Raw genomic sequence first — 26,433 nt, 5'->3', positions numbered from 1 at the left:
TGTTATGGATGGTGTTGGGGAGGGAAAAAGAGGAGGAGGGGAGTATGATTCAGATAAGGTATTCAGTCCATAAATGTGCCACCTTAAGACAGGTAAGTCTGGAACTGGGAGGATCCCTTAAACCAAACCCAAGCTAACTACATTTGTATTTTTCAAATTGATCTTCGTCTTCTGCTACCAATCTTTTCATATGTTGGATATTTTCGATTCCATAAACCACTCCTTCATGGAGGGAGTTTTTGTCTGTTTCCAAAAGCTGGGGAAAATCGCTCTGGCTGCTGGTAAATTACGTAACACACTCTTTTTGGCAGATTTAATTGTGCCCAGAAGCATAGATAATAGTGCCACTTTGGGGTTTTTAGGGACATCAGAACCTGTGAGTGTATTATACACCTTTATAATCCTGTCCCATAAGCAGAAAATGGGTGGGCATTCCCACCATATATGGATCATTGAGCCTCTGTGGCATGAATATCCCCAGCATGTGTCAGGATGCGAAGAAGAGAAGTGATGTAAATCTGTGGGGCACCTATGCCATCTGGAGAGGATCTTATAATTTACAAGGTAATGCAAGTTTATGTGTTAGTTTTAAGGCCTGTTCCCATTCTGAATCATAAATGGTCATTCCTATGTCTAATTCCCAATACCTGGTGTATAAAAGAAAGTTAGATGTGGTCTCTGAGAGAATGAAAGCATACAATTGTAATATGATATGAGATGGACGGTCAGAGGACCTTGGAATCATCTCCATAGCGAACAAGATTCTGTGGAAGATGTGTTTTTCTCTGTGTGAGGACACAAAAGAAAAGAGTTGCTGGTATTGAAACCATGGGGACAAATTACCACATTCTCTAATATTTAGAGAAGAGAGGGGTGGGTAACTCCCCTAAAAAAAATTTTTAGTATCACCCCCATGTGGCACCATCGGTATTTTGTTGATTATACTGCATATTTCCTGAGACCAGAAAAGAAACAACAGCTGTGGGGTCCATACATACTATGAAAGAAAGTGCCAAGAATTACAAATTACCACTTTACCAGGTGTAGGCTAGAATGGCCATGGGAACAACTGGCAGATCAGCAGCAAAACGTAATTTCTTTAAATTGCATTTCTACAGTACAGGTTAACTTTAGGTGAATCAGCCTATTTATTACTATACTAATATTCAGTTAAAGCAATGCAATCAAACAGACATTGAATTGAAAGGAACCAAAGGCTTTCAATGTTAACCTATGCTTTGGAAAATACTAGCTACTGGACTAGCTTGAGTCACTGACCCAGAACATCTGACTGGTATATATGTGCAGGTTAGTCATGCAAAAATATTGAAACCACTAATTTTTTGGAAATCAGGCAGCTTACACAAACCCTGTGGACTAATGGTTGTTACTTGGACCCTGTCCACATCCAGATATTTATTCTTGAATATTGGTTCCATCAACTGTCACAGGATTTGTGCTGGTGCTGTTGAGTAAAATGATCTCCCAACAACCCCTGCACAGTTTTAGATCGAGCCAAATTAATTGAGGTTAAAATTCTTCACTAAGAAAAGGAGTTTCCTTATTGATGCCAATGCAAAGAAAGGATTTTCCCCACTGACCCTAATTAGAGGGGCGATTTCCTATTTGGAATTCTTTCAAGGACACTAATAACAGACATTTTCTTTCCCAAGCACACCATTGCCACACTTTTGCTGCTGATGATAAAGTCCATCCTATTCTGCACACACCAACTCTGAGGCATTTCTCCTCCAACATCAGGCCATCTTTCTCAAAGTGATGCCAAGGTAATTTTCCTGCCACAGACACTTTGAGTAGGGCATTGTTCTTCCCACACTGACCAAAGGCAATTCCTTCCACTGACCAAAGGCAATGCGGCATTTCTCCTGCCACTGCCTACTGTCAATGGGGTATTTTTCTTCCCATTAATGACAAAGGGGTATTTTTCTTCCTAATAATCGGTATAAATAGGACTTTTTTTCCCACTACCATTGAGAATAGGGCATTTATTCTCAAACTGATCACCGAGACTGGGCAATATTGCAATTTGCTGGCACTGGGGATATTTTTCTTTTGACTGACCAAACAAAACTAAACAAATATAATCTATAATATTATCTTTAATATTTCAGGTCTCCTTGAGCTGTACAAGAGCTGCAAAGAATTGTTTGCATTGGTTTGTGCCTGGATATTGTAAATATAATTGAAACACTGAGAGATTCTGGCTGACACCCAGACTTGCTGTTTAGCAGGGTGTGCTAAAAATCCTTCTGGACCCTATGAAAATGTGGAGCCTGGTAATCCATCCCACCCTGCTCTTGCAGATTCCAAGTAAAGCAAGCCCCAGAACAGAAATTCTAAATAGGCAGAGAGACCTACAGGTCTGCAGACTCAACATTGCTGGTTTTACCTCAAAAGTAGTATCTGAGATAACGCAGCCCCACATACCTACCATCCAATACTTTGCATATATATATATATATAGACTTAAACGACTATAATACTAAAACATTTAAAGCATCAAAATCTCCCCTGTGGTGCTGTACAAAGTTGGTTTCACAAATAAGAATTAGGTAAATCTACCCAAGATGGAATTTAGACCATACTTAGCAGAGTCCTGGATACTTAAAGAGGAAGTAAACCAAAAACTACCCAAAACAAAATCCCACTTACCTTCAATCCCGCAGACCAGTCGAAGTCGGAGGTTTCTCCTATGGGTCCCATGTTGTCCTGTTATTTGTCTTCAGGCCGGTGCTCCAGGTGCCGCCAACATCTCTCTTTCGTGTTTTTCTTCCTACGGCACCCGACGCAGGAGCGAGATCAGGTGATGTAGGTTGGGGAAAACTTGTCGATCCCACTGCACATGCTTGAGATTGGCAATTTATTCCTTATTTTTTTAAACTTTATTTATAACAACAAAAACACAGTTAAAAATAAGGTATAACATAGTGCAAATAGTGCAATCACAAATACAAATACAAGAATACAAGAAAGCCAATTACACTCAATTACATTATCAAATAAATAACCTTGAAAGTGATTCCATCATGCAAAATTTTTATGATAAATATCCAAAAAAAGTGAACATTTTTTTTAAACCATTACTATAATAAAAATTACATTATCAAATTAATGTTTTTTTATTTAACTGTCTCCTCCATTTTCTACATTTTCCTCTTATACCCTTAGAAATTTAAACTAAACCTAAAATAAAAAGGTGGGGGGAGGACCTAAATTTTAAACTGATCTGTTTTTTTTTTTTTTTTCACAGAAACACTCACTACGCTTTCCCTGTATTTAAAAATATAATACCCTCTAGATTAAATCAACATGACCAAGAAATGTGGACAATCATATAAGAATTGCCTTAACTCTATACAATATGTCTGTTTTGCCACAAAGAATGACAATACCGATGTAAAACTTGACTGAAATCCTCTGGGTCCAATGTGTATTCCATATAGGCATACCATTTAAAAAAAAAAACTTAGTTACTACCTTGTCCCCTGAATTCTCAGCCTCTAATAAATCTCTATATTATAACATTTGCATTGAAGATTCAATCATTTTCAATCTAGGCGGATGTTTATGAATCCATAATTGCTCTACGTGTTGCCAATAAACACAGTGATATCGAAATTTTGAGTTCTTTCTTATATTTTCTTCTTGTAAATCCCAATTCTCAAACACACATAGTAAAGGTTCCAAGACCAATTTTATTTTTATAATTCTTGCTATGTAAAAAAAAACATCTTTCCATAATTGTTGAATCTGATTACAATCCCATAAACTGTGTTTAAGTGTGTCTTTTTCATTTTCACATTTTAAACATCTATTTTTTCTAAATATACCATTTATTGGTCAAAATACCTTATAAGCTGTATGAAGTATCCTAAATTGAGTCTCTCTCCAAATTTCCTTGTGGGTAATTCTACGGACTATAAGATAACCTTGCACAGTTTTATGAGAAAGATCTGGAATACCAAAATCCCTCTGCCATCCCTAGGTTGACCCTCCAAACAATGGTTTAGAATTGTATACTTGTAATCTAGGGTATATAGAGGATATGGATGGCAATGCCAGGGTTATGAAATTGTCAAAACTATCACGTTCTGCCACTCTAGCTGGATCAGACATCGGTGCATTGCAAAATTTTAAGAACTGCAGATAGAAAACTGGATGTGTGGCTCTCAGTGGTAAATCATAATAATGTTTTAAGGTTCCAATCCCTGGCAGAACTGTGGATTATTTTTGAAGTATCGTATCTCAGATAAGAATATTATGCTAATAATAAAGGTTCTGAGGTAGTTGTGATATTTTACTATGTAATAGTGCCATTAAATGCCATGGATGCGCTTTCCCTGCCTCCCAGAATAGGACTGAATTAGCTTTATGTTTCAAGTTGGTAACTGTATAAGTATATCATGCTGATTTTAGTTCCGCTTGAAAAGCTGAATCATTTTCCCATATATGCTGAAAATCTCCATAGCCATGACTCTCCTTTTGGCTGTATTTCTTTCAGAGACAATGCTATGAGGGCATGGTAAGATAATGCTATAGTCAAAATATCTGGTTTCTCAACCAAAGATAGCAAAGGTTCAGAATAAAATAAGTAATCAATCCTAGATTGAGAGGTATGCATATGAATAAAAAGTATATTGTTTTTCAAGTGGACAATTATACTGCCAGCAATCATGTAGATGGGTGACTTGCACAAAATCACACAATAAAGTATCCAAATGGGATGAAGTTACTTTTGCACCTTGAGGATGCCCTATAGTTCTATCTTCATTAACATTTATACTGTAACTGTATTCAAATCTCCTTCTACAAGTTTTGGTAACATTAGGCTCCTGAAGGGGCCCGCTGGTAACATCTTGAAAAAATACAGTAGTGGAAGAATTTGGTGCATAAACATTATAAAGGGATAGTTCTGTACTCGGAAATTTTAAATTGATTTTCACAATCCTTCCTGCCTGGTCAGCTTCTGTATTAGCTACTTCACATTTGGGATTCCTATGCAGAAGAACAAGTACTCCTGCTTTCTTTCCTACTGCTGGTGAATGAATTACCTTACCAACCCAGAGTTTCATCCTATCAAATTCATCTATATGCAAGTGCGTTTCCTGTAAGAGTGCAATATCTGCCCCCAAATGTTTTAAATGTCCCAAGACTGACATCCTCTTATTAGGGGACTTCAGTCCTTTAACATTTCATGATATTACCTGAACCATAGCAATAATAAACACTGTAACAACATGGACATTAAATCAATTAATGATACTGCATATCAATGCATCTCACCAAAAATGTCTATCTCATCCATGGATATCGCAAAGTTCCTTTCATGGATATTCATCGCTATATTCCAGCTAGTAGAACTTTAAAGTTTCCTTCCTTAACCCTTTGGAGACAATGCATGAAAGTGGAATACCAGGGAATAACTGGTAACCAAAAATTTTTCTAGGTCCATATCAGAAAGAAAAAAAGAGAAAATATCAGAGATAAATATCTCTGTAATATTTTATTATCTCAGTAATATTTTATTACTACGTTCATACCTACGAGTTGATTCGGTAGAAATAACTGAATTAGGTGATCCTGGTAATTTATGTGGTTCAGCAAGCTCCATTACTTGATCGGAGGTTGATGATTCCTTTGTTTTCTCTGGGGTAGAGAGCCATTCCCCCAAAAAGAATTCAGCTTCTTTATAATCTGTAAATACATGATTTGCACCTTGAAAATTAGCAATGTGTAATGTAGCAGGGTAGGCCAAACAAAACCGTACTTGTTGCTCATGCAATGTTGAACAGACTTTTTGAAACATTTTCCATTTGCAGGATACCTCCACAGAATAATTGTCAAAAACTAATAAGTTCACACCTTCCAATGGTAACTCTCTGTGAGATTGAAAGAGTTGCAATATAGCTGACCTATCCGCATATTCACGGGACCATTCAATAATGGGCCCAGGGATATTACTTTCTTTTCTCAGTTGACCTAGGCGATACACCCGCTTTACTTGACATGGCTTATTAATCCCCAATTGTTATGGGATAATACTAGAGCATTGCTCCAAGAGCTGATCTAGAGAAAACTTTTCCGGTATTCCTACATTACACAAGTTTCTGCGATTGTTATTTTCAAGTTCATCAATCTTATCAGACAAACTTCCATGCATTTGCTCATCTTTGCAATAGTGCTCTGTGCCTTTGTAAGGTCATCTTCCATTGTGATAATTCTATCTTCAGAACTATGTATACGCTGGGAGCGCCCTCTTAACTCTTGCCTGATTGTTAATATTGCTTTGCTTATTGCTATATCTATAGCCTCTTGAAACGTGGGTTTTAACAGCAGTTTTTCTTCTGTGCAGAAGGAGCAGCCAGGAGCCTCCAGGGATGTGTGATGTAGGTATCCTGGGAGGCTCTGCGCTCCCATTTATTGGTATCGCCTAGGGCAGGGGTCGGCAAAGTTTTATGGCCAATAGGCCATTTATGAGGTAAGCGGGAGCACACTATGCTGGACCCGCCCTAATGGCTCCTCCCACCACCAGGGAATGCCCCCTGAAGTGAAATCCTTCGATTTACCTTCAGGAAGCTTCCCCTATTTACCATGGAGGTGGAAGTATCAATGCCGGCCTGCCATAAATAGGGGAGGAACTGCAAGGGGGCGGCATCGAAACTCGGGCGGCTCCGGAGCTCCAGCGGCTCTCGTTGTTCCTAAAGCTCCGTGACCGATCCGCTGGGATTAGGCCGGATCAGCCAGGGGGCGTTAGGACTTAACGAGCTACCGGCTAGGCTGTATCTGGCCGACCCTGGCCTAGGGGATCAAGAATTAAGGTAGCAGCGCTGCACTTTTTTTTTTTTTTTTTTTTTTTTTTTAAAAAGGGTGTTGCACTTAAAAAAAACGCAAACAGAATTTTTACCTTAAATAAAGGGTTGTCTACCCTTTTATGTAAAGTGAAAATTCTTAGTACTTAACCCATTGAGATCCATCACACTGAATTTCTTATTTAGCATGAAGACTTTTTTTTTTAAATACAAAACGAGTATATAAACATAAAAAAGACTCTTCATTGAATCACAGAAAAGTTTATTTGAAATGGGTACTGGAATAGAAAAAAAAAGTCTTCTAATAGTGACAAAATCTGTCTCCTAAGAGAACTCCCTCATTCCCCTTTGCTTCTGTTGTGACTCACACTGGGGCAGTTAGTTAATCCTCTCTGATTGGATACAACTATATAAAAAGAAAGGGGACTAAAACCTTCTGACTCTTTTCAAAATGTAATTTTTGGTTTTAGATATACAGTACAATAAAAAGAGCTCCTTAAGCACCATACAGGTGACTTTGCCTAGAGCAGTGATGGCGAACCTTTTAGAAACCTTTTTGAGTGCCCAAACTGCAACCCAAAACCTATTTATCTGTCACAACACGGCAATTTAAACTCAATACTGAGGTTTTAGTTTAGAAAAAACAACTCATACATTAACAGAAAAAAACGATAACAGAGCTTTCATTGATACAAACAACTTTATTGCAAGGTAAAAGTTTGCATTTGGCATGCTTTTGAACAAATAATGTGATTTATACCTTTTGTATGCATGCTGATAATTTGTCTAACCTTGACTCATACGGATATAATTCAAAGCTGAAAACAGCTGCTCACACTGTACTCAAGCATAAAATGATCCAAACAAAGTATGGAAAGCAAACCCAGATGCTTTCATTGACCTAAAAATATTAAATAGAGAATTCTACACTTTAAGCAATTCATTTTCAGAACTAACTGTGCTGTCATTTGTCATCCCTTCTATCTTCTCTAGTGTTTCACATGAGTTTGTCTCCATCTTACGGCACTGTAAAAATCTGTTACTAAAATTCACCTTTGCAGCTTCTAAAATTCCTTGTAGACTCCCTGATGGCTTGTAGAATTTTCAAAATCAATTTTTAGAGTTGGGAAATATTTCAGCAGCCCATATTCAAGGTCTCTTTCAAAAACCTGCAGTTTTTTCACAAATTTTTTGATATCACAAAATCCCTTTCTGTTGTTTTCCCTATACCTTGTAGTTGTTTGTTCAGTACATAGAAGGTTTAAGGTTGGTAAGCCAGGCCATATCAATGAGCTGTGGATATTCCTGCCCTTTTCATTCATAAACAGCCTAATTGCTTCCAAAGCAGGCTACAGATCTCTCCAGGACTTGTCCCCTGCTCAGCCACCAAACATTAATGTACATAAGTAAAAAATTATACTGTGCCTGAGCCTCCTCTGGAAGTGATTGAAACTGTAGAAAATTTATATTTTTCTGCTTTCCCCCACACAATAAGCTTCTTGATGTATAATACAATAGAACTCAATGACTTGATGTTTGGTTACAAAGAACTGTATGAAACCAGATGTTGCCTCACCAGAGAGGGCGCCCCATCACTAGTAATTGAAACCCCTTTTTCTGGTGCTATGTTTTGTAAAAAAAAAAAGCCTCCATTGTAGATATCTATCCCTTGTGTTCCTTCAGGCAAATACACCAGTTTTACCAGTTCTCCTCTCATGATGTCACCAACACCATAACACAAAATTACTGCTACCCTTGCATGAATATTTATCTAACTTTCTATCCAGCTTTCATCCAACCACATGTTAGTCAGCAGCTCACCAGTGACTTACAAAAGGCAGCCTGTTATTCCATCACTTGCAATGTGGCTTGATCTTTAACATTATTTCTGCATCTCAGAGATGTATTGAATAATTTTATTCTTGTTTGGGAAATCATGAAAAAGGGAAATATTCCCAGACAACATGGCCATTTTCATATTATCCCCATCAGAGAGGGGCTTACCATGTTTTGTTGGCAGCTGTCAGATGATTTGTTCTAGAAAGATAGTTGCAAAAACTAAGATACTGCAAATTATATTTCCCCAATTTCCCCAAGCTCTTTTCTTTCAGTTTCACCAAGTTTGCCAACATTTTTGTGGTTAATGTCAAAGTGCTGTCTGACATTTTTATGTGAGACACACAACACTGTCATTACACAAAATACATAATGCTTTCCCATTGCGTTAAATCACTTCAAATGTCCAGGCCTCTTAGAATGATCTTCCACTATCTGTTTTTGCTTTTTTGCTGTACTAATTTTTGGGTGTTCAAGGCTTGGTGTCTACAATAACACAAAAAAAAAAATGAAGCACACAAAACAAATCTATCCCTAAAAAAAAAAAAAAAACTATTAGCTAACACTAAAGAAATGGATCATCTCCGAATCTACGGCAGTGATTCTTAGCTGGGGTTCCTTTTAAATTTGTGGACCACCAGAACAAAGGGGCAACGTTCCACTGACCACCAGCTTTTGGCTGCTCTACAAAAGTAATCTGAGTGTATTTCCTACCTTTGATTCCCCTCTGCTGTACATGCGTTGAACCTACTTCTTGGGAAATTTTCATAAATAAGATGAAGTCTCCACACGTTTCCCTTACACAGGAGGCGTGCAGATCATTCATACAAGCTCTCATTTTCCCATTAGCAGGAGCCCAGGTTGGTCCCTTTGGACAACAGCCAATACAAAGTGATGAGACTACAAATTTTATGTTCCCAAAAAGCATATTAAAAAGGCTCAGTGCTCAACTAATTTGTAGTGTTCCCCCTTTTTTTGTGAGCACAGGGTGTCATAGACCTACCTCCCAAAGGTGCATCACCATAGTGCTCTTTACCTACAGAACAGTGATGTAGAGAACATCTGCAATGCTTTCCATAGTGCTGAAAAATAACCATCTCCAAGGACCCCACAAAACCCCTGGAGAAATCCTATCATTATATTCTGCACAGTACCACCCATTCTTTCAGTCTTTGCCTTGATCCCACTGCCCATCTCTCTATATGGTGCAGTGGGGCCCCTTTATTCTCAAACGCCATCCATGTCACTACAGGGGCAGAGTTTGAAAGAAAGGGTCCCACTGCACCAATTACTCTGACAGGCAGCAGGGCTTTTTTTGGGGGGGGTTTCTGGTGGTGGCCCCATCTAACCCATATGATGATAATACCCAGTGTACAACATGAAAAAATTATTTAAAACAACATGCCCCTAGATCATAGAACTATTAGGGTGTGGTATTTTAAACGATGGGAGAGCCAACCTTGTTTACCAGGACACCAACCATTACCTAAAGAGGCCCTGAGTAATAGTATGGTAACTACAGCCCTGAACTTGTCAGAGCTTTCACCCTACACAACACGTTTGCCTGGAGTTCCACTTTACAGCAAACTTTCTACTTTTATGGTTTAAAAAGTATTTACTGAAAGTGTCTGCTAAAAAAAAGGACATTTTGAAAGCCACACAGAAGCCAAACAAAACTTCAGAATGTCAAAAACATCAAGTTGATCTTCCTCAGTTGGGGTCACGGTACACCCCGCCTTCTGGACGTGTGTGAGAAGGAGGGGGGCTGTTTTCTGGTATTCCCTAGGCAATGTCTTGGGTAAAAGGAATTTCCTCTTTAATTCTGTCCAGCTGCAAAAGACCTCCCTTAGTCTTGCTTATTTCCTGCACAAGACTCGTCATACACAGTGCTGTTGTGTGAGCAGTGCACAGCAATCTGCACAGCTGTCCACTGCTATCTTTGCTGTCACTACTCCAGCTTCCTTTCTCTCTCTCCTTCTTATAAGTCAAGAACTTTGTGTGGAGGTGCAAAACCTGGAGTTCTTTGACTCCTTGCTTACACTTAGCTCCGTTTCTTTCTGCCCAGCTGTGCCCGTGCTACGCTGCCTGCTGAGGGCTTATTTGGAAATCAGCGCCTCTGGATACTGGCCGAGGAAGAACAAGCCAAACCCAGCATGATTAAAGCTCTGATACTGCTGGTTCTCAGCTGTCTGAGAATGGGACAGCCAAGTAAGTTCCTTTTATTTTTGATTCTGTGAACTCAACTGCAGTTTGTCTTCTGTTTCAGCCTTGACCTCCTCTGCTTACCAATTTACAGGGACAAACGTTCTGGATGTTTACTCCTTGAAATATCCAACCATGGAATGGTCCCTGGTTGTAATTACTGACTAAATGGAGCATAAAATTCATTGGGCATTGTAGACTCTTTTAATATCTGTTTTTATCTGAATTGGGGAAACTATAATGGTAATTGAAGTTCTGACCTCTGGCAACAAAGCCAGTATTCCTTTAATGAAAGGTATATTGATAGGTCACGGAAAATTCACACTGTTGACAAGGTCCTCCAAAAAATCAGTTTAATGACACTCCTAAACTCTGGTCCCTGTCTACAGATCCTAAACTTCTACAACAATTTCCACTCAAGTGTGCCAACAAAACAAAGTTCTATTCATTGCCTTAATTACTGTTTAATTTCAGCCATTCAGCGTATAAATATGTTGAATTCAGAATCAGTTCTAAAAAAACCCTAAGAGCGTATTGGCTTCTGAAAGCATCCATAATACTATAAATTAGCAAATGTTTCACTCCAAATTTTCTACAATATCTGTGTATATTATTATTATACAGTATTTATATAGTGCCATCATATTATGCAGCACTGTACAAAGTCCATAGTCGTGTCACTAACTGTCCCTCAAAGGAGCTCACAATCTAATGTCCCTACCATAGTCATATGTGATTAATGTAGTCTAAGGCCAATTGTTAGGGAGAAGCCAATTAACCTAACTGCATGTTTTTGGGATGTGGGAGGAAACCGGAGTACCCAGACACTGGGAGAACCTGCAAACTCCATGCAGATAATGTCCTGGCTGGGGATCGAACCTGGGAGCTAGCACTGCAAAGGCCAGAGTGCTAACCCCTGAGCCACCGTGCTGCCCATTATGTTTCCCTGGTTGTTGATATCCATGATACAGATAAGAAGTTGTGGTCCAAATAATAAACATATTATGAATGGATTCTCTGTAGTCATCTAGATCAATGATGATTGAGATTTGTATGGGTTACCAAACATAGATAAATGCAAGGATTTTCCAGAATACTCATGTGGACTGACAATCCTTTGTTTCCATTGTGTCAATGCATCCAGTCTAAACAGTAGAGCCTTCCTAAGTTCCTGTTATATATGTTTGACTCTAAAGAGCTGGAAACTTTACATTCCATTACCTAAAGAGGCCCTGAGTAGTATTATGGTAAATACAGCCCTGAACGTGTCAGAGCTTCCACCCTACACAATATGCTTTGCCTGGAGTTCCACTTTACAGCCAACTTTCTACTTTTTTGGTATGAAAAGCATTTGCTAGATGTGTGTCTGCTGAAATTGTAAAGTTAGCTTGTTGAAATCCTTTGATCTCCCACTGAAGCAAAGATCTGATATCAAGTCAACCTCTGAAAACTCTTTGTAAACAAATGATAAAATGAACTCCTTGTAATAATTGTATTACAGTACTGTATATACATTGCTCCACTGGTAGTAGGTAAATTACAAAATATTTGATTGACAAGGCTTTGCAATTGATTACTTACTGCATCTATAATGTAAGAATAATACTATGATTGAACAAAGTTGGGAAAATATATGTTAAAATGCAGCTTTTTATTTCCCCTTTTTGCTTTCTGTTATTTTTAGTACACTGTTGTGTAAATTTACCTTGCACAGTTCTCCATAAGCAGGCAATACTAAGTGTTGGACTATAAGGCTCAGCTTGCCTTTTACAAAACCCACAAATATATTGCATTCATGCATGTTATCAACACTTTCTGCAAGCACAGAAAACATCTATTGGTGCTGGTAAAAATCCAATGTCTTTGTATTTTCCTGTGCACGGAACTGAAACCACAAACGATATTATCAGTTTCCCCCCTTTTTTTTGTAAATCAGAGACCTCCTTCTTTGTAATAGAGTTGAGGAGAGGTAGAAGGTGTTTGTAGTTCAATTCAGGAGATCAGTCCATGGTAACATTGCTGTCAATGCTGAGTGTTAGTGTCAGAATCGCCAAGTAAAAATAAAGGGAAAAAAAACTAAAGAAAGAAAAGTATATATAAGGATAAGGGAGCTGCAATATATTACATTTTGGTTTGGATTGTGTATGTCTACCCAAACTTTTATTAGTCAGTAGGAACATCCGCATAAGCAAGACACATATTCATATTCTTTTTATTCTCTTGATTTGAGTTGGTGTTCAATGACCCAGCAGAGGTAGCCTTAAATACCTTTGACCATTTTTCTGAAAGTGTGGGAAGGATCTGTAAATTCTGCAGAAAAAAAGTCATCTGACTGCACTGTGATTTCAATGGCAGTCCCACACAGTGAGTGACATCCTGTAAGTGGGTAAAACCTGGCGCCAAGTTCACAGTTTGAACACAAACTACAAAATAATCTATGTGTGTGTCGGGAGTAAAAAGAATTTTTGATGGTTGGATTGTTTGCAGATATGGATCTCTGAATCCCTTGCCCGTGACAAAAATGGCAGTACGTTTCGTAAGGCATTTTAATGATGGCAATGGATTAACATGTAACATCTTTAAAAGAATATACAAAGAAAAAATATTAAAATACGAAGTTGTAGCAGGTAGTAATGCATATGGCTTCCTGTCTGGGAAGCCCATTCAGTAGGAAGCCACGTTGGATGCCACCCCTTGTGTAATATGGTAGCTAAAACAAAAAAGCAGGCTGCTCATCAGTGCTCATTAATAAAAGTCCAACATCTCAGTGTGTATGATAATCTGTGTGTTTGATACCAGGAGCATTTAATACCAGGAGCATAGACACTCTTTATCCCTCAAGGGGTCCCTAAGTCAGTTCTGCACAGAGGCCCACTGTTGGCTACACTGCCACTGCATGACAATGAGGACTTTTAACATCCAGAAGTGTTGGCTGTCAATCTAAAATCATTCCTATATAATTGGCCATATAATTGGCCACAATTGTCCCAAGCAGTTTTCAATTCTGGAACATCATTTATGTTGGTGGTCAGTGGAGAATGGCCCCCTTATATTGGTGGTCAATGGAGAAAGACAATTACATTATGTTTTGATGGCGCTATTCTGCAGAAACAGCTGTTAGGTCCTGCTTGCTACACTAAATACATGTTGTGACGTCCCTGCTGCCTGTTCCATGGAACTGTGCCAGATGTCCACGGGTGCGGCAAGAGGAAGGGTGGCCTGTGTGTGGAGGTGAGTATAACTTTCAAAAATCCCAAATTTTCAAAAATCCGGCGCACCTCAGGTCCAGAGAAGAAATCCCACATTTATACCTGGAAACAATAGGTCTCAGTATTGTGGAGACTGACCTATTAGAGGACCAAAACATTGAGATTTTAGCATTGAATAAACTTACCTAAAGGCTGCATATGTGTAGGTTGCATGATATAGTCATGCCTTGACACAGCATGCAACTATAAATGCATACAACTGACCTCTCAGATTTCATTCCAAGGCAGAAACAGATATATGCATTCGCTTTATTTGTCATTAGAATTGTGTACTGTAAAATATTGTATTGTATTGTGCACCAAGTGAAATACCACCCTTAGGATGTATGGGAGATGACAGTTATCCCTCTGTCTGGGGGGCTTTTTACAAAGCTGTATCATATACTAGAGACCTTACTCAGGGGTCTGGAGCATGATGAATGTCTTGGAGAACCATCTGAGCTGATTTTTCAGTAAGGTAATTGCAATTACACAGGACCCTTATTATCTCCAGGGACAGAATGACAGGGGTGCAAGGACCTGGAATGTTGTGCATTTGAAACCTTCACTTCATATTTGCTCAAGGTCACGTTCTGTATAAAGTGTCCCTGGGCCCCTAACTAAACATTTTATTCTCTTGCAATTAACCAGATCAATAGTGCAAAATTATTCAACTCTGTGCAACTCTACTTCCTCAAAGAGGATGCAGTTATAGTTGCTGTTTCATGAGGTGATGCATGGAAAGACAATGCAAATTGACCAGCTTTCTTGTGCATATTGCAATCCATATTGTCACCTAATAGTATGGGGAGCCAAAGCTTCCACCCTGCATAAGGTACCACTAAAAAAATTGTTCTAATAGATATTGTCTCCAACACCATCTTCCCTTCTCCACTGTCATACAGTTACATGACCAAAAGGGCTAAATGTACTTTTATGGATTTCTCTGATAATTTAGCATAATCATCCACATCTACCCTCTTCAAAGTCGGTACTCTGCTAAATTAGACCCAAGTGGTAATGTAGTGATTGTAAAAATAAATTCAACCCAATGTGCATACTGGCTACTGTAATAGTTAAAATTTTCTCTACAAGGGATCTTCGGAGGGGTAGACCCTATTAGTCTGTTTTAATGTAGTGCATTTTAAGTAAATTGTTCTCATTTGGACTCTGGAATATGTCATTTGTGACAAAATCCAGATCACTGAGAGCCTAGGGCCATTACTCATGTCTGCCTATGACTTGTTCCTCATTGAAGAAGATACTCATCCTGAGTGGTTTGATGAGGTTTTCAACAAAAACATAACTTACATAACAAAAAAGTAAACATACAACACTTACAATCTGTTTATACATATCGGTGTTGGCTTAGTAAATACAAGGGATAAGTAAACAAAATATAAATCCTATAAACAACATAGACCCTGAGAAGGAGAACAATAAACAGGAGAAACCCTTTTGGGCCAGTATTGCACATATTGGTACGACTACAAAGGAAACAGCATGACTTCTCACAGGAGCTTATAGCACCGAATATAAACCAATAATCTAGACAACAATATTGATAAATAAAAACATACAACAAACACAAACATATACAACAAAATAGCCCTAGGGGGAACGGGTGGGTGAGGTGGGAGAGGTACACAAAGCAAATACAATAAAGTAGAGAATAACCCTTAAGGCCGGGGTAAGAATCTGACTAACAATTATGATCACTAAGATAAATACGTTTGAAGTCGGGCTGACGTCACTTTTAGCAAAAATACAGGATGTTTTCCTGTTTACTGTATCAAAACTTTTAGCATGTGGGGTGCTGGATTTTTGTCATAGTATCACCCTGCAGGACAAATTTTTTTTATGCCTTTGTTTTTCAAAAAAGAAAACCTGTTCCAAAAACAGCCAATCACAAACCAGCTTCAAAAAGCCAGCTTGTTGTCAACTGATTACTAATAGGCTGCTGTTTGTTTTTAGGTCCTATGAGGGGACAAACACACCCAAATTGATAAGTCAGTTAAAATACTCTTTAAGTAACATTTAAAAAGCAGTGATGGTGGCTTTCACCAAGCATTCACTGGTGGTTAATCAAAACCATTTTAAAATTGCATTAAAGGTCATTTTAATAAGTAATTAAAAAGTTAAGCAGCCGGGAGATTCACTTGCAATTTGATCTGAACCTACCAAAAAGTGTGGATAGCAACTTATTCAAATGCTGTGGTTGTTAGAATAAAGTTTAATTGAGACTCAGTAAAGGCAGGCCATACATTTCCAGATTCTGAGCACCTCACTTTGTAGTTCTCAGATGGTAGTGTGCATATAAACATGAGACATGGCTGTTGGTTTACTCAAAGTTTTATAAAAGGCATACTGAAACATAATCAGCAGCTCATTAGCTGTTGATCTTTGAGAACCTCTAGTACTAGATGTGTGCTTATACTAAACATTATGTATGGGTATTCCTATTTGCTATGTGCAGCACAGTAACTGGTGGTCAAAGGAATGTAACATACAGGGACAGTGCAGAAATTTGGAATAACTAATGTATAACAATGTGTGTAGATTGCAGTGTTCGGAAGTATATTATTTACAGAATGTCAAAGGGCCAGAGTATATAATGTACAGCAAACATACAAAGCAGAGTGACCCCGTACAAAACAGAGTACAATGAGAATGGGACATACAGCACAATCTACAGAACACAGTGGTCCAGGAAAAAGAGACACAGCCACTTGCCATTATGGACCTATTGCACTGAGAAAGTAAGGAGAAATTTCATGGGAGAGAAAAGTTTTCTTGACGTTTTTTTATACTGATCCTGGCTTTACTTTCTAGTGAGTCAAATAAGCAATAAATTAAGTGGCCTCTATTCCCCAACATCCAATACATTGACAAAGATATTTTGTTTCCCCACCTTGAAAAAAATTATCCTGGGCAGTGGTCCTAGACTGGACCACTGTGCCCTGTATGTCCATTACAATGTACTTCTTCTGCTTTATAAAATTTCTTTACATTGTATTTTGTATGTTGTGCTATAAATGGCATACTCTGGACCCCTGCAATCTGTCAACTCACTTGTTCATTTTATGGGGGCAGACCAACCAAAACGGTTGTTTCGGGGACCTGTTTCTATATTTCTTGATGGCTCGGTCAGTAAATCCTGGCCTTTACTGGTAAATATGATACTTTAAGGTAAGGATCATGATGTAATTATTGAGCAGCAGACAATATACGATTTTCATTCTAAATATTGACTTCAGTCTTATTTGGAAAGTCAGATCATTGTTACAAGTTCTGATCTTCAGCCTTGATTTAGGTAAGCAACTGAAAATACTGAACCAAAAGAATCAGCATAACCACCAGAAAATTAGTATTTTTCAGAAGAAAAAGGTCAGCCTTCTATTATACCAGCATTCCTTTCTGAAGGATGAAGGATAACTCTAAGACCTTGTATGACCTTTGGCAATGTATTTGATTTAGACAGTAGCTTTGATAAGGTCAGGCAGATCAGATTGATTTTTATGGCTAGTAGAGCTATTTTCCATTAGGAGGACCAGTGTTATAGATAATTATATTATCAATAGCTGAAAAACTGACTGAGTGTATTGTAGTGCAAACCAAGTCCAGCTGCATTACAAAACATGCACTTAAAATCACTTGACATGTCATAGACTGTTATGTGTGCTGTAGCTGAGCGACTGATAAATAACAGCAAGGAGAGGATATCGAGGAGGTGGCGACATAGTGGAGCCTCAACCAGCTTTGTTTAATTCACTTGTAATTTGCCAAAGCCTTTGTGTTTTCTCAGAGCCTTGGAGCAGATGGTTGGGAGGAAAAGCCAATAATACTTAGGGATTCTCAGAGACGATGAAATAAGGAACACATTTCTGTAGATGATCCTAGTGGGGCAACGGTGTAGAAGAACAGTGGGGTTTAACTAGTTAAGTTCTACTGCAGCCCCTAACTTGTCCAGAGGACTGCACATAGCTAATGCTTTATATATTTTCTTTTTTTAGTGCTATGTCACAGCACCCCCCCCCCCCTATCAGTCCCCCGTATAAATTGTGCACATACAGTGCGTCCTGCCATCCACTGTCACAGTCCCATAGTCCCATCATGCAGCAGCTGTTACCTTCTATCGTCAATTATAGAAGCCTCTATCAACCAATCATTTACAGCTGCCCTTACTGTAAGTCACAGTACTCTCAGTGTACCCATCCAGCCACCACACAATGCACCCACTTTTTTTTACATACTCCACAAATCTACCTGAAACAAGCTGCACTGCACATTTACATCAGTTGCTTCCTAAGTCTGTACACACCTGTCACTGGGTTCCAGGCAATGTTCCCATACCATGTTGCCCATACAATGTTCCGTACCATGTTCCAAGTTGGTCCTTGTTTTTAAATGGATTCCACTATAATCATTTAAACTTAACTCCAGTTGAAACTTTTTTTTAGTTTTGGATAAGATAAGGGATGTGTGGAACCTCTATTAAAGCAGAACTAAACTCTAAAAATAATTAATGTTTTGCAATAAAATAACCATATCTGCCTGCTCTGTTGAAGGTGTTGCCATCTTCCTTATTCTTGCTGGTTCTGATCTTCGGCCATCTTGATTGGCTTGAGTCAGGATGATGTAACTGAATGATGATGGAGGTCATGTAGTCTTGGCAGCCATAGAAATACCAGGATACCCAGCAGATATCAGCATTCTACAGCATGGGCAGCTCAGTGTTTTTTTCGTTAATGAACTGACTCAATTTGTTTCCATGATTTCCATTTTCCTGCAGTTTTGAGTGCAAGAACTGCTCAAATTCACTTGCAAAAATGGTTACTCTGAACCTGACCTAAACCTATGACTATATAGATATTTTTAATTCCTAAAAAAACAAAAAGATCTTCTCAAATGATAAAAAATGAAACCCTTCTCTACTCTGTTTAAAATAAACAACGTTTTGACTTTAATTTGATCATAAGGTTGATCATTGTCCTTTGACATTGTGCCCTACTAGAGCCAGGTTAATCGTGTTTAGTGGAGTTCTGTAGGGAAAAGCAGCAAAGTTCAAAAGGCTGAGTAGCTTTTTCCAGGCATAGCGTCCATCTGTCTGCCTGGCTCCATCCTGTTAACATTAATTCTGGGTTGAAGTGCTCTTCTATCCTGTTTTATGCTCAGCCCTGGGGAATGGAAGTTAGAACAGCAGATCTACGGGAACCGGCCAGTTTAAAATTGGTAGCTTCACCTTGATGGAAAAAATTTTTTTTGGGGGGGAGATATTCAAGGACTAACCAGTAAGAAGGGACAAGGATTTGTCATGTGTAATCAGCAACTGCCATGACATCTTGCCATACACACATGAAATATATTTTATTGAAATTAAAAAATGGCTGCAAATAGCATCCCTGATTATCCTGCCATGGAGGTCCTTGGTCATGTACTTTTTATTTTAGGGTGACAATTATCCCCTTCTTTTTTCTTTTTGTGCTCCCCTGTGACACAGACTTCCAATGAAGGTCACAGGGTCCAATTCAGTCCCTATCGAGAAACCATTTTGAAATAAAACTGGTTCCATTTTTTAATACAAAGCCAAGTTTAGATACATAGAGACACTAAGACACGTCTTGATGCTGGATGCTGTACATGACGGGGAGGGAAGACTGTATTTATTTTTGCTTCTAAAGAACTTTCCCTTTGCATTTTTCTCTCTATATAATCCTCCGAGCGCCTCCCTCCCTGCACCCGCCTGCGAGACTTTATCTGGCAATGAAGCACCAGTTGGCCTCCGAGTGACGCAGAGAGTTACAGGATCTCCAGGAAGCTGTATTTACCACCTGACTGCTCAGTACCAGCCACTTTATAGGCTGAGGGACCACATACACAAAGATCCCTGCCTAATATAGCAAATTGATAAATAAAAATATATATCATAATATCATTGATAAAAAAAAAATAATTATTAAAAAATCACAAACTGCGATCAATATAAAAAGACCAGCACATACAAAGTGCATCAAGTTTAACCACTAGGGAAACAAACATATCCCAGATATAAAAACCATTTAAGACATAGTTGGTCCAGAGGAAGGCAAAAAAAACCCTAGTACAATTTGCTTCAACAGGTTAAAAAAATTCTTCCTGATTCCATGAGGCGGTTGGATGTTCCCTGCATCAACAGTCGCTGTTATTTTTACTTGAAAGCCCTAATACCCAGTTATATTATTACCTTAATACTTACTTTAATACTTATTATTCTGTGCTTCTAGAAAAACTTTCAGCTTTTTCCTAAAGCAATCTATAGTAGTTGCTGAAACAACTTCCTGAGGGAGCCGATTCCACATTTTTACAGACCTTACAGTGAAGAATCCCTTCCTTATCCGGAGCTTAAACTTCTTTTCCTCCAGATGCAAAGAGTGCCCTCTTGTTCTTTGTAATGATCTCAAAGTGAATAATGGGGAAGAGACTTTTCTATATAAACCGTTTATATATTTATACAGGGTTATCATATCCCCTCTTAAACGTCTCTTCTAATTGAGGGAGAATTGATTCAGTTCAGCTAATCTCTCTTAGTGGCTGAGCTCCCCCATTCCTTTTATTAGTTTAGTTGCCCTTCCCTGCGCTCCTTCCCATTCCACAGTGGCAGGATTATGTCTCCATCTCTGCAGTTTATTCCTCTTTTTTTATACAAGCAAGTACTTTGCTGGCTTTAGATCTTGCAGCTTGGCATTGCATGCTGCTATTAAGTCTATCATCCACCAGAACCCCCAGATTCTTTTCTATTTCTGACTCCCCCAAATGTATTCCCCCTAGACAGTATGAAGCATGCATGTTGTTAGCCCCAAAGTGCATAATTTTACATTTATCTATATTATATGTCATTTGCCACTTGGCTGCCCAATCAAACAGTACATCCAGGTCTGCTTGTAAATTATAGACATCCCGTCTGGACTTAATACCATTACATGGAAATATGTTAAACAGAAAAGGTCCCAACACTGAACCCTGGGGTACACTACTTATAACCTTAAACCATTTAGAGTATGAATCATTAATTACAACTCTCTGGATACGGTCTTTAAGCCAGTTCTCTATCCATTTAAAGATTGACTTTTCTAAACTTATTGACCCTAACTTGCATAATAACTGTCTGTGGGGTACAGTGTCAAATGCTTTAGCAAAGTCCAAGTACACTATATCAACTGCTACTCCACTGTTTACCTGTTTACTTACTTCCACATAAAATGAAAGTAAATTTGTTTGACAACTTCCGTCTTTCTTGAAGCCATGCTGACTATTACTTATAATATTATTTTCTAGCAGAAACTTCTCTATGTGGTTCTTTATCAAACTCTCTAGGACCTTTCCAGCTATGGACATTAAACTAACCAGTCTGTTACCTAGTAATGACTTAGTAATGATAGGAACCACGTTGGCGTTACCCCAATCCATCGGTGCCTTGCCAGTGACTAATGAATCTCCAAAAATAGAAATAATGGCTTTGAAATAACTGAGCTCAGCTCTTTGAGGACAGGTGGATGTATTCTATCAGGTCCTGGTGCTTTGTCAGCCTTTTTCCCAGCTGTTTCTCAATCATATCAATTCTGAGCCATTGTGACTCATTAAAGGCAGTGACGTTGCTATTATGAATTTGGACTTGAGTTCTGCCATTTTCCTTTGTGTACACAGAGCTAAAAAAAGTGTTTAGTAGATCTGCCTTTTCTCTATCCCCAGTTACCAACCCAGCAACATCCTTTAAGGGGCCTACATGCTCAGATCTGAACTTTTGCCATTAATATATTTTTAAAAAAATTTGGGGTTTGACTTACTTTCCTTTGCAATCTGTTATTCGTTTTGAAGTTTTGCACATTTTATCTCCTTTTTACATCTTTGGTTATATTCTTTATAGTTTTTAAATGATGAAGGTGATCCTTCATTTTTATATTTTTGGAATGCCCTTTTCTTGTTCCTTATGGCTTTTTTAACATCAGATGTGAGCAACATTATTGCCCATTGGAATATATTTTTCAGTGTGCTTTTGTTACACATGTATGTGTGTAGTGGTGTGTAGTACACCACTTCTGTGTACACAAAAGAATGAGAAAAAGTGCCTCATTTTCTGCAGGACAGCCCACAAGATATCCTGAGATCATTGACAAATTTGTAGTGGTAGTGGGGGGGGGGGTGTTCAACAAAAATAAGCTATTTTTCTTCCCCTCAGTTTGGTCTTAGCATTGTTTTTGGCACTGTGTGAGCGGGAATTTCCACTGTTGCATTTTGCTGATGGTGTCGCTGTGACAAGGGGTAAAGAAGCATGAAAGTTAGAATCTCATTGTTGTGGGGACCAAATGCACTGCTTCCTTTGATCCAAAGGGCCTTGTCATATTAAAGTGGAACTGAAGTTAAAAGATGAAAAATAGTGAGCAGGTGGGTGAGCAGGCATAAGAGACAGGAAATGTCAAAAAGAAATTTACCTGCTTGATTTTAACTAAACTACAACCCTGGCTTCTTCACTCCATCTTTTTCTGGGCCCATCTTCATTGGATTGGTGAGAATTATGCTCAGGAGATCATTATGCCAGGATCATACACTGAGATGTACATTAAGGAACATATTATGACAAGGTAAGTATGTTTGGATGCAGAAGGCAATAAACAGCCCTTCTGTTCACATTTTTTATTATATTTAATTCTGCTTCAAATCAGCCTGTGAGTTTGGCAGAACGTTCATACAGTGTGCTGACTCAGAGTGTATGATGCAGTTATATTTTTGGTATATGGATCCTGCTGCTACAGAGGCCGGCCACACAGTCTGTCTGTTCTACCTAGATAAGGGTTGTTTTCTGAACAGGCAGGAAGCTGCGCACAATGGTGACTGCTCAGGTCTGTGACCTACTACAGAGAGCTTGGATGCGAGCCCCACTCATTATTAAAAACTTCTATTAATCCTGTATGTTTCCGTGTGTCTGTCTTCACCCCCACGGGGCAGGAAGCAGCTATGTGTCTGACTAGAGTGCACATGGTGACACACAGGGGAACTCCAGCTCCCTAGGACTGAACCTTCTGCTGCTGAGTGACATGGTGGGACCATCTATGACAGCACTTCAAACAAAAAGGATTGTGTAAAGAATAATTTCACTCTGATGGAAAGAAAAGCTGAACTGTTAAATGGGAAGATTGTTTCTTTAAAAAAAACACTATCCAATCATAGATCTTTTTCATTTTTTGTATTTAATACAATATATAAGGAGAAAAAAGTGAGTATGCCGCACACATATCTGATTTTGTTGGATGGCTTTTTAACTGCCACAACAGAACGTAAAGAAAAAAAATCGTTCTGGACATTAGTCTGTTTGATTTACACTGTGTGACACTGAGGTGCAGGGTCAAAGTAGTAGCCTGGTCTTCTCCAGAGCCTCTGATGGTAAGATTTTTTGCTGCGAACTAGCACCAGGCGAAACTCAGCACACATTCAAACATGGCTAGCAAATTTAGATTATAGCCAAAATTAGTACAAGCAGAGGTTGAAAAGTCAGACAGGTCCAGCTTTGTGGCTCTGGATGGAAAACATAAAGCAGGTCACAAAAGTAGCTGGTAAAATAGAGATTATCTAGCAGGAAGGGTAGGAAGCTGCAGCCTTAAATACACAGACAAGTGCTAACAACTGTGTGTGGCCCACCCAGCTAATTTCTAAAAAAAAACCCTATCTTATTGGCTAAAATTGAAATTTGTGATTGCCAATCTCCCTTTGGTGGTGGCTGGCAGTACATTTTTGATTAGGACATAGGCAGTACATTTTTGTAAATGGAAATAGGACTTCCCAGGTGGCTCAGAATGGCTGGCAACAACCTATAGAAGGTGTAATGTTGCAAAAAACATCTTGACTGCAGAAACATTTGCCAGCAGTGAGGAAATGGTAACCACTAGAAAGCACTAAAACCCAACACAATTTTGAGTTTAAATAGGCTAAGTATTTATTGGTGCATCCAAACAAAAGTTATGCAAAGTCTCGGTTCATTTTCTGTGGCAAGCAGCCATAGCAAGTATAGAGCTTTATAGAAGAATAGAAGGAGCCTTGTTCTTTGTCCACAAGCAGTGATCTCTTTGCAGACACAACATCATTGTAGTTTTTGCAACTTTATTGTTGGGACCTTTGATCCGTATATAATGTATATAAAGTAATCCTACCAGAAAGAAAATGTTCCCATTTTCCCCCTTCCTCATCTTTTTGTCAACCATTTACTCCTCCTACATACATTCCTCCCGCTATAAACTATTTTTTAAATTTTGCAAAATAATAATAAAACATTTTTATTTTTTATATTGTTCATTTTTTAATTATTTTTTTAATAAAATGAATATATTCAGGAAATGTACTTATTAGCATTATTATAATGTTAATAATAATATATTTAATATAATATTATAATAAAGGCAAAACTATAGAATAAAATGCATAGTTTTTCTACAGTAACACCATGGGGTCTATTTTTTTTTTTTAAAAAGTCAAAATATTTCAAAGGCAGTAATTAATTCCCAACAGGTAATGTCTGATGGATTGTCTGTTCCCTGTTTTATAAAAAGAGCCCTAGAGGGTAAATTTATGTATCAGTTTGCATAAACTACGCAAATGTTTTTATGTGCAGAATGGTAATTTCTGGTATTTAATAAAGTCGTCTTTCCCAGGGTGATTGTAGCGTTCATTTAGAAAATTTATTTTAATTAATTGTTGCCAAATCAAATGTAATAAGAACATTCAATCATAAAAGAAAAAAAAGTACAGTTGATTTTGCCTATTTTACACAACAGTCACAGCTTTGTACATTATATAAAATATCCCTAAATAATGAGCAAATGTTGGTGAAGTTACACGATGAATGGTCATGCGGTTTTGCTGGAAGGTTAGCTATTTATTTTTTTAAAATAAATTGATACCTAGTTGTTCCAACTAACATTGATCTTAGTAGGAAAGTATTTTTTTTTTTTTTGTCTGTAGATTGCATAACAAAGTACAAAAAATTTTAGAAAGACAAAATAACTGAAAAAAACATTGTAAAAAAAATTAATAATATAAAGTAATACATTAAAAGAAAATGTTACATTGTTTTCTTATATATTCACAAAGTTATTGCCAAATCAATAGGCCTATTGGGCTAATGTAAAAATTGCTGTGGTCTTTAAAGAAACTACAGGTGGAAGATCTGAATTGGTTAATATGGCATGCTGCTAAGTGGTCAATGGTAAAAGCTGAATTTGCAATGTACAATTATGGGCGTCCATGGTCCTTATGGCCAAATCTGAAAATCAAAGATATTTTTAGGGAAAAAAATACATCAGCAAAGACCAGATTCAGAAATTCTTAGTCAGAACTGATATTTTTTTAAGGAGCCGTACAATTTATATCAGTGACAAGTACAGTAAGGCTCAGCCAATCTGGCTGCTGAACGATGTTACAGGTCTATATCCAGTGCCCCACTATACCAGTACACTAATGTTTGCTTGGAACTCAGAATACTCAAATCTAAATTTCAATCTAAGGTTGGAAAATCTAAAAATCACAACCACCTCTAGGTAACCGTAACTATTGATTAATTCTGACACATTAATTCTTTCTGTTCCAGATCCAGTCCCCCAACGGTGTCTCTTGCAACCTGTGGACAACAAATCTGGGATCTCCGCAATAGCCCAGTGGCCTCTCATCCTAAAGGGTTGTGTGGGAAAAGTTACAAATCGGGAAGTATATGTGCTCAATATAAATGCATCCAAGGATAATCATGTGAGTATTTTTCATGTGTTTTTATTTTTAAAGTGTATGGATTATTAGAACCTCTTTCAATTTTTTGGGGCTTGAATGCTATCTGGGACTTCATTAGATTTTTCCAAACTTGTCTCTATGTCAACAGTTTAATCAGACAGGAAGTGAAAAAAAATCCTCAACAAGGACACAGGAAGATGATAAGCTGACAGTAGTTACATCCTTTAATTACTTTGCTGAAGATGAAAACATTTTTTGGCTGCTTGTGTTGCTGATGGAGATTTTCCCTCACTTCCTGTCTGGGTAAAGCACAGAATGTGATGGTATATTTTCTAATGGAACTCTAGATAGCCATAAACTCTAGCAGGGGTTCTAATCCTTTCCCAAGATATGCAAACACATTTAAAAAAGCCAAGGATAAACCTGTGAGTCTTGTTCCATAATTGCATATATTAGAGTTTTTTATGCCTGCAGTAGTCCAGGATCTGAGTACAAGATATATAGAAATGTATGTTGCTGCCTTCAGGTTTCAGTAAAATTGTTAGTGTTAACCATGACCAATGAACCAT

At 38.1% G+C, this 26,433-nt stretch overlaps 2 protein-coding genes across 5 annotated transcripts in view; one reads left to right on the top strand and one right to left on the bottom strand.

The window, feature by feature from the left end:
• Window positions 1-26,433, bottom strand: part of CERCAM (cerebral endothelial cell adhesion molecule) — a 461,142-nt gene that overhangs the window by 124,062 nt on the left and 310,647 nt on the right. The gene's annotated exons all lie outside the window — the stretch shown is intronic.
• ENG (endoglin) overlaps window positions 10,540-26,433 on the top strand; it is a 36,812-nt gene continuing 20,918 nt past the window's right edge. For 2 of the 4 annotated variants that reach the window (XM_072431195.1, XM_072431196.1), the window contains exons 1-2: window positions 10,540-10,874; window positions 25,731-25,885. In XM_072431195.1, coding sequence (XP_072287296.1) covers window positions 10,820-10,874; window positions 25,731-25,885 — 210 coding nt within the window. In that variant the 5' untranslated portion in view covers window positions 10,540-10,819. Of the gene's footprint in view, window positions 10,875-25,730; window positions 25,886-26,433 lie in introns of those variants that run through there. The other 2 variants (XM_072431194.1, XM_072431198.1) reach the window with 2 other exon arrangements.

Source organism: Pyxicephalus adspersus, chromosome Z (assembly GCF_032062135.1).
Source record: "Pyxicephalus adspersus chromosome Z, UCB_Pads_2.0, whole genome shotgun sequence".
Classification (NCBI taxonomy): domain Eukaryota; kingdom Metazoa; phylum Chordata; class Amphibia; order Anura; family Pyxicephalidae; genus Pyxicephalus; species Pyxicephalus adspersus.
Note: the sequence above shows the minus strand (reverse complement) of the source record. Positions and strands in the feature narration are given on the sequence as shown.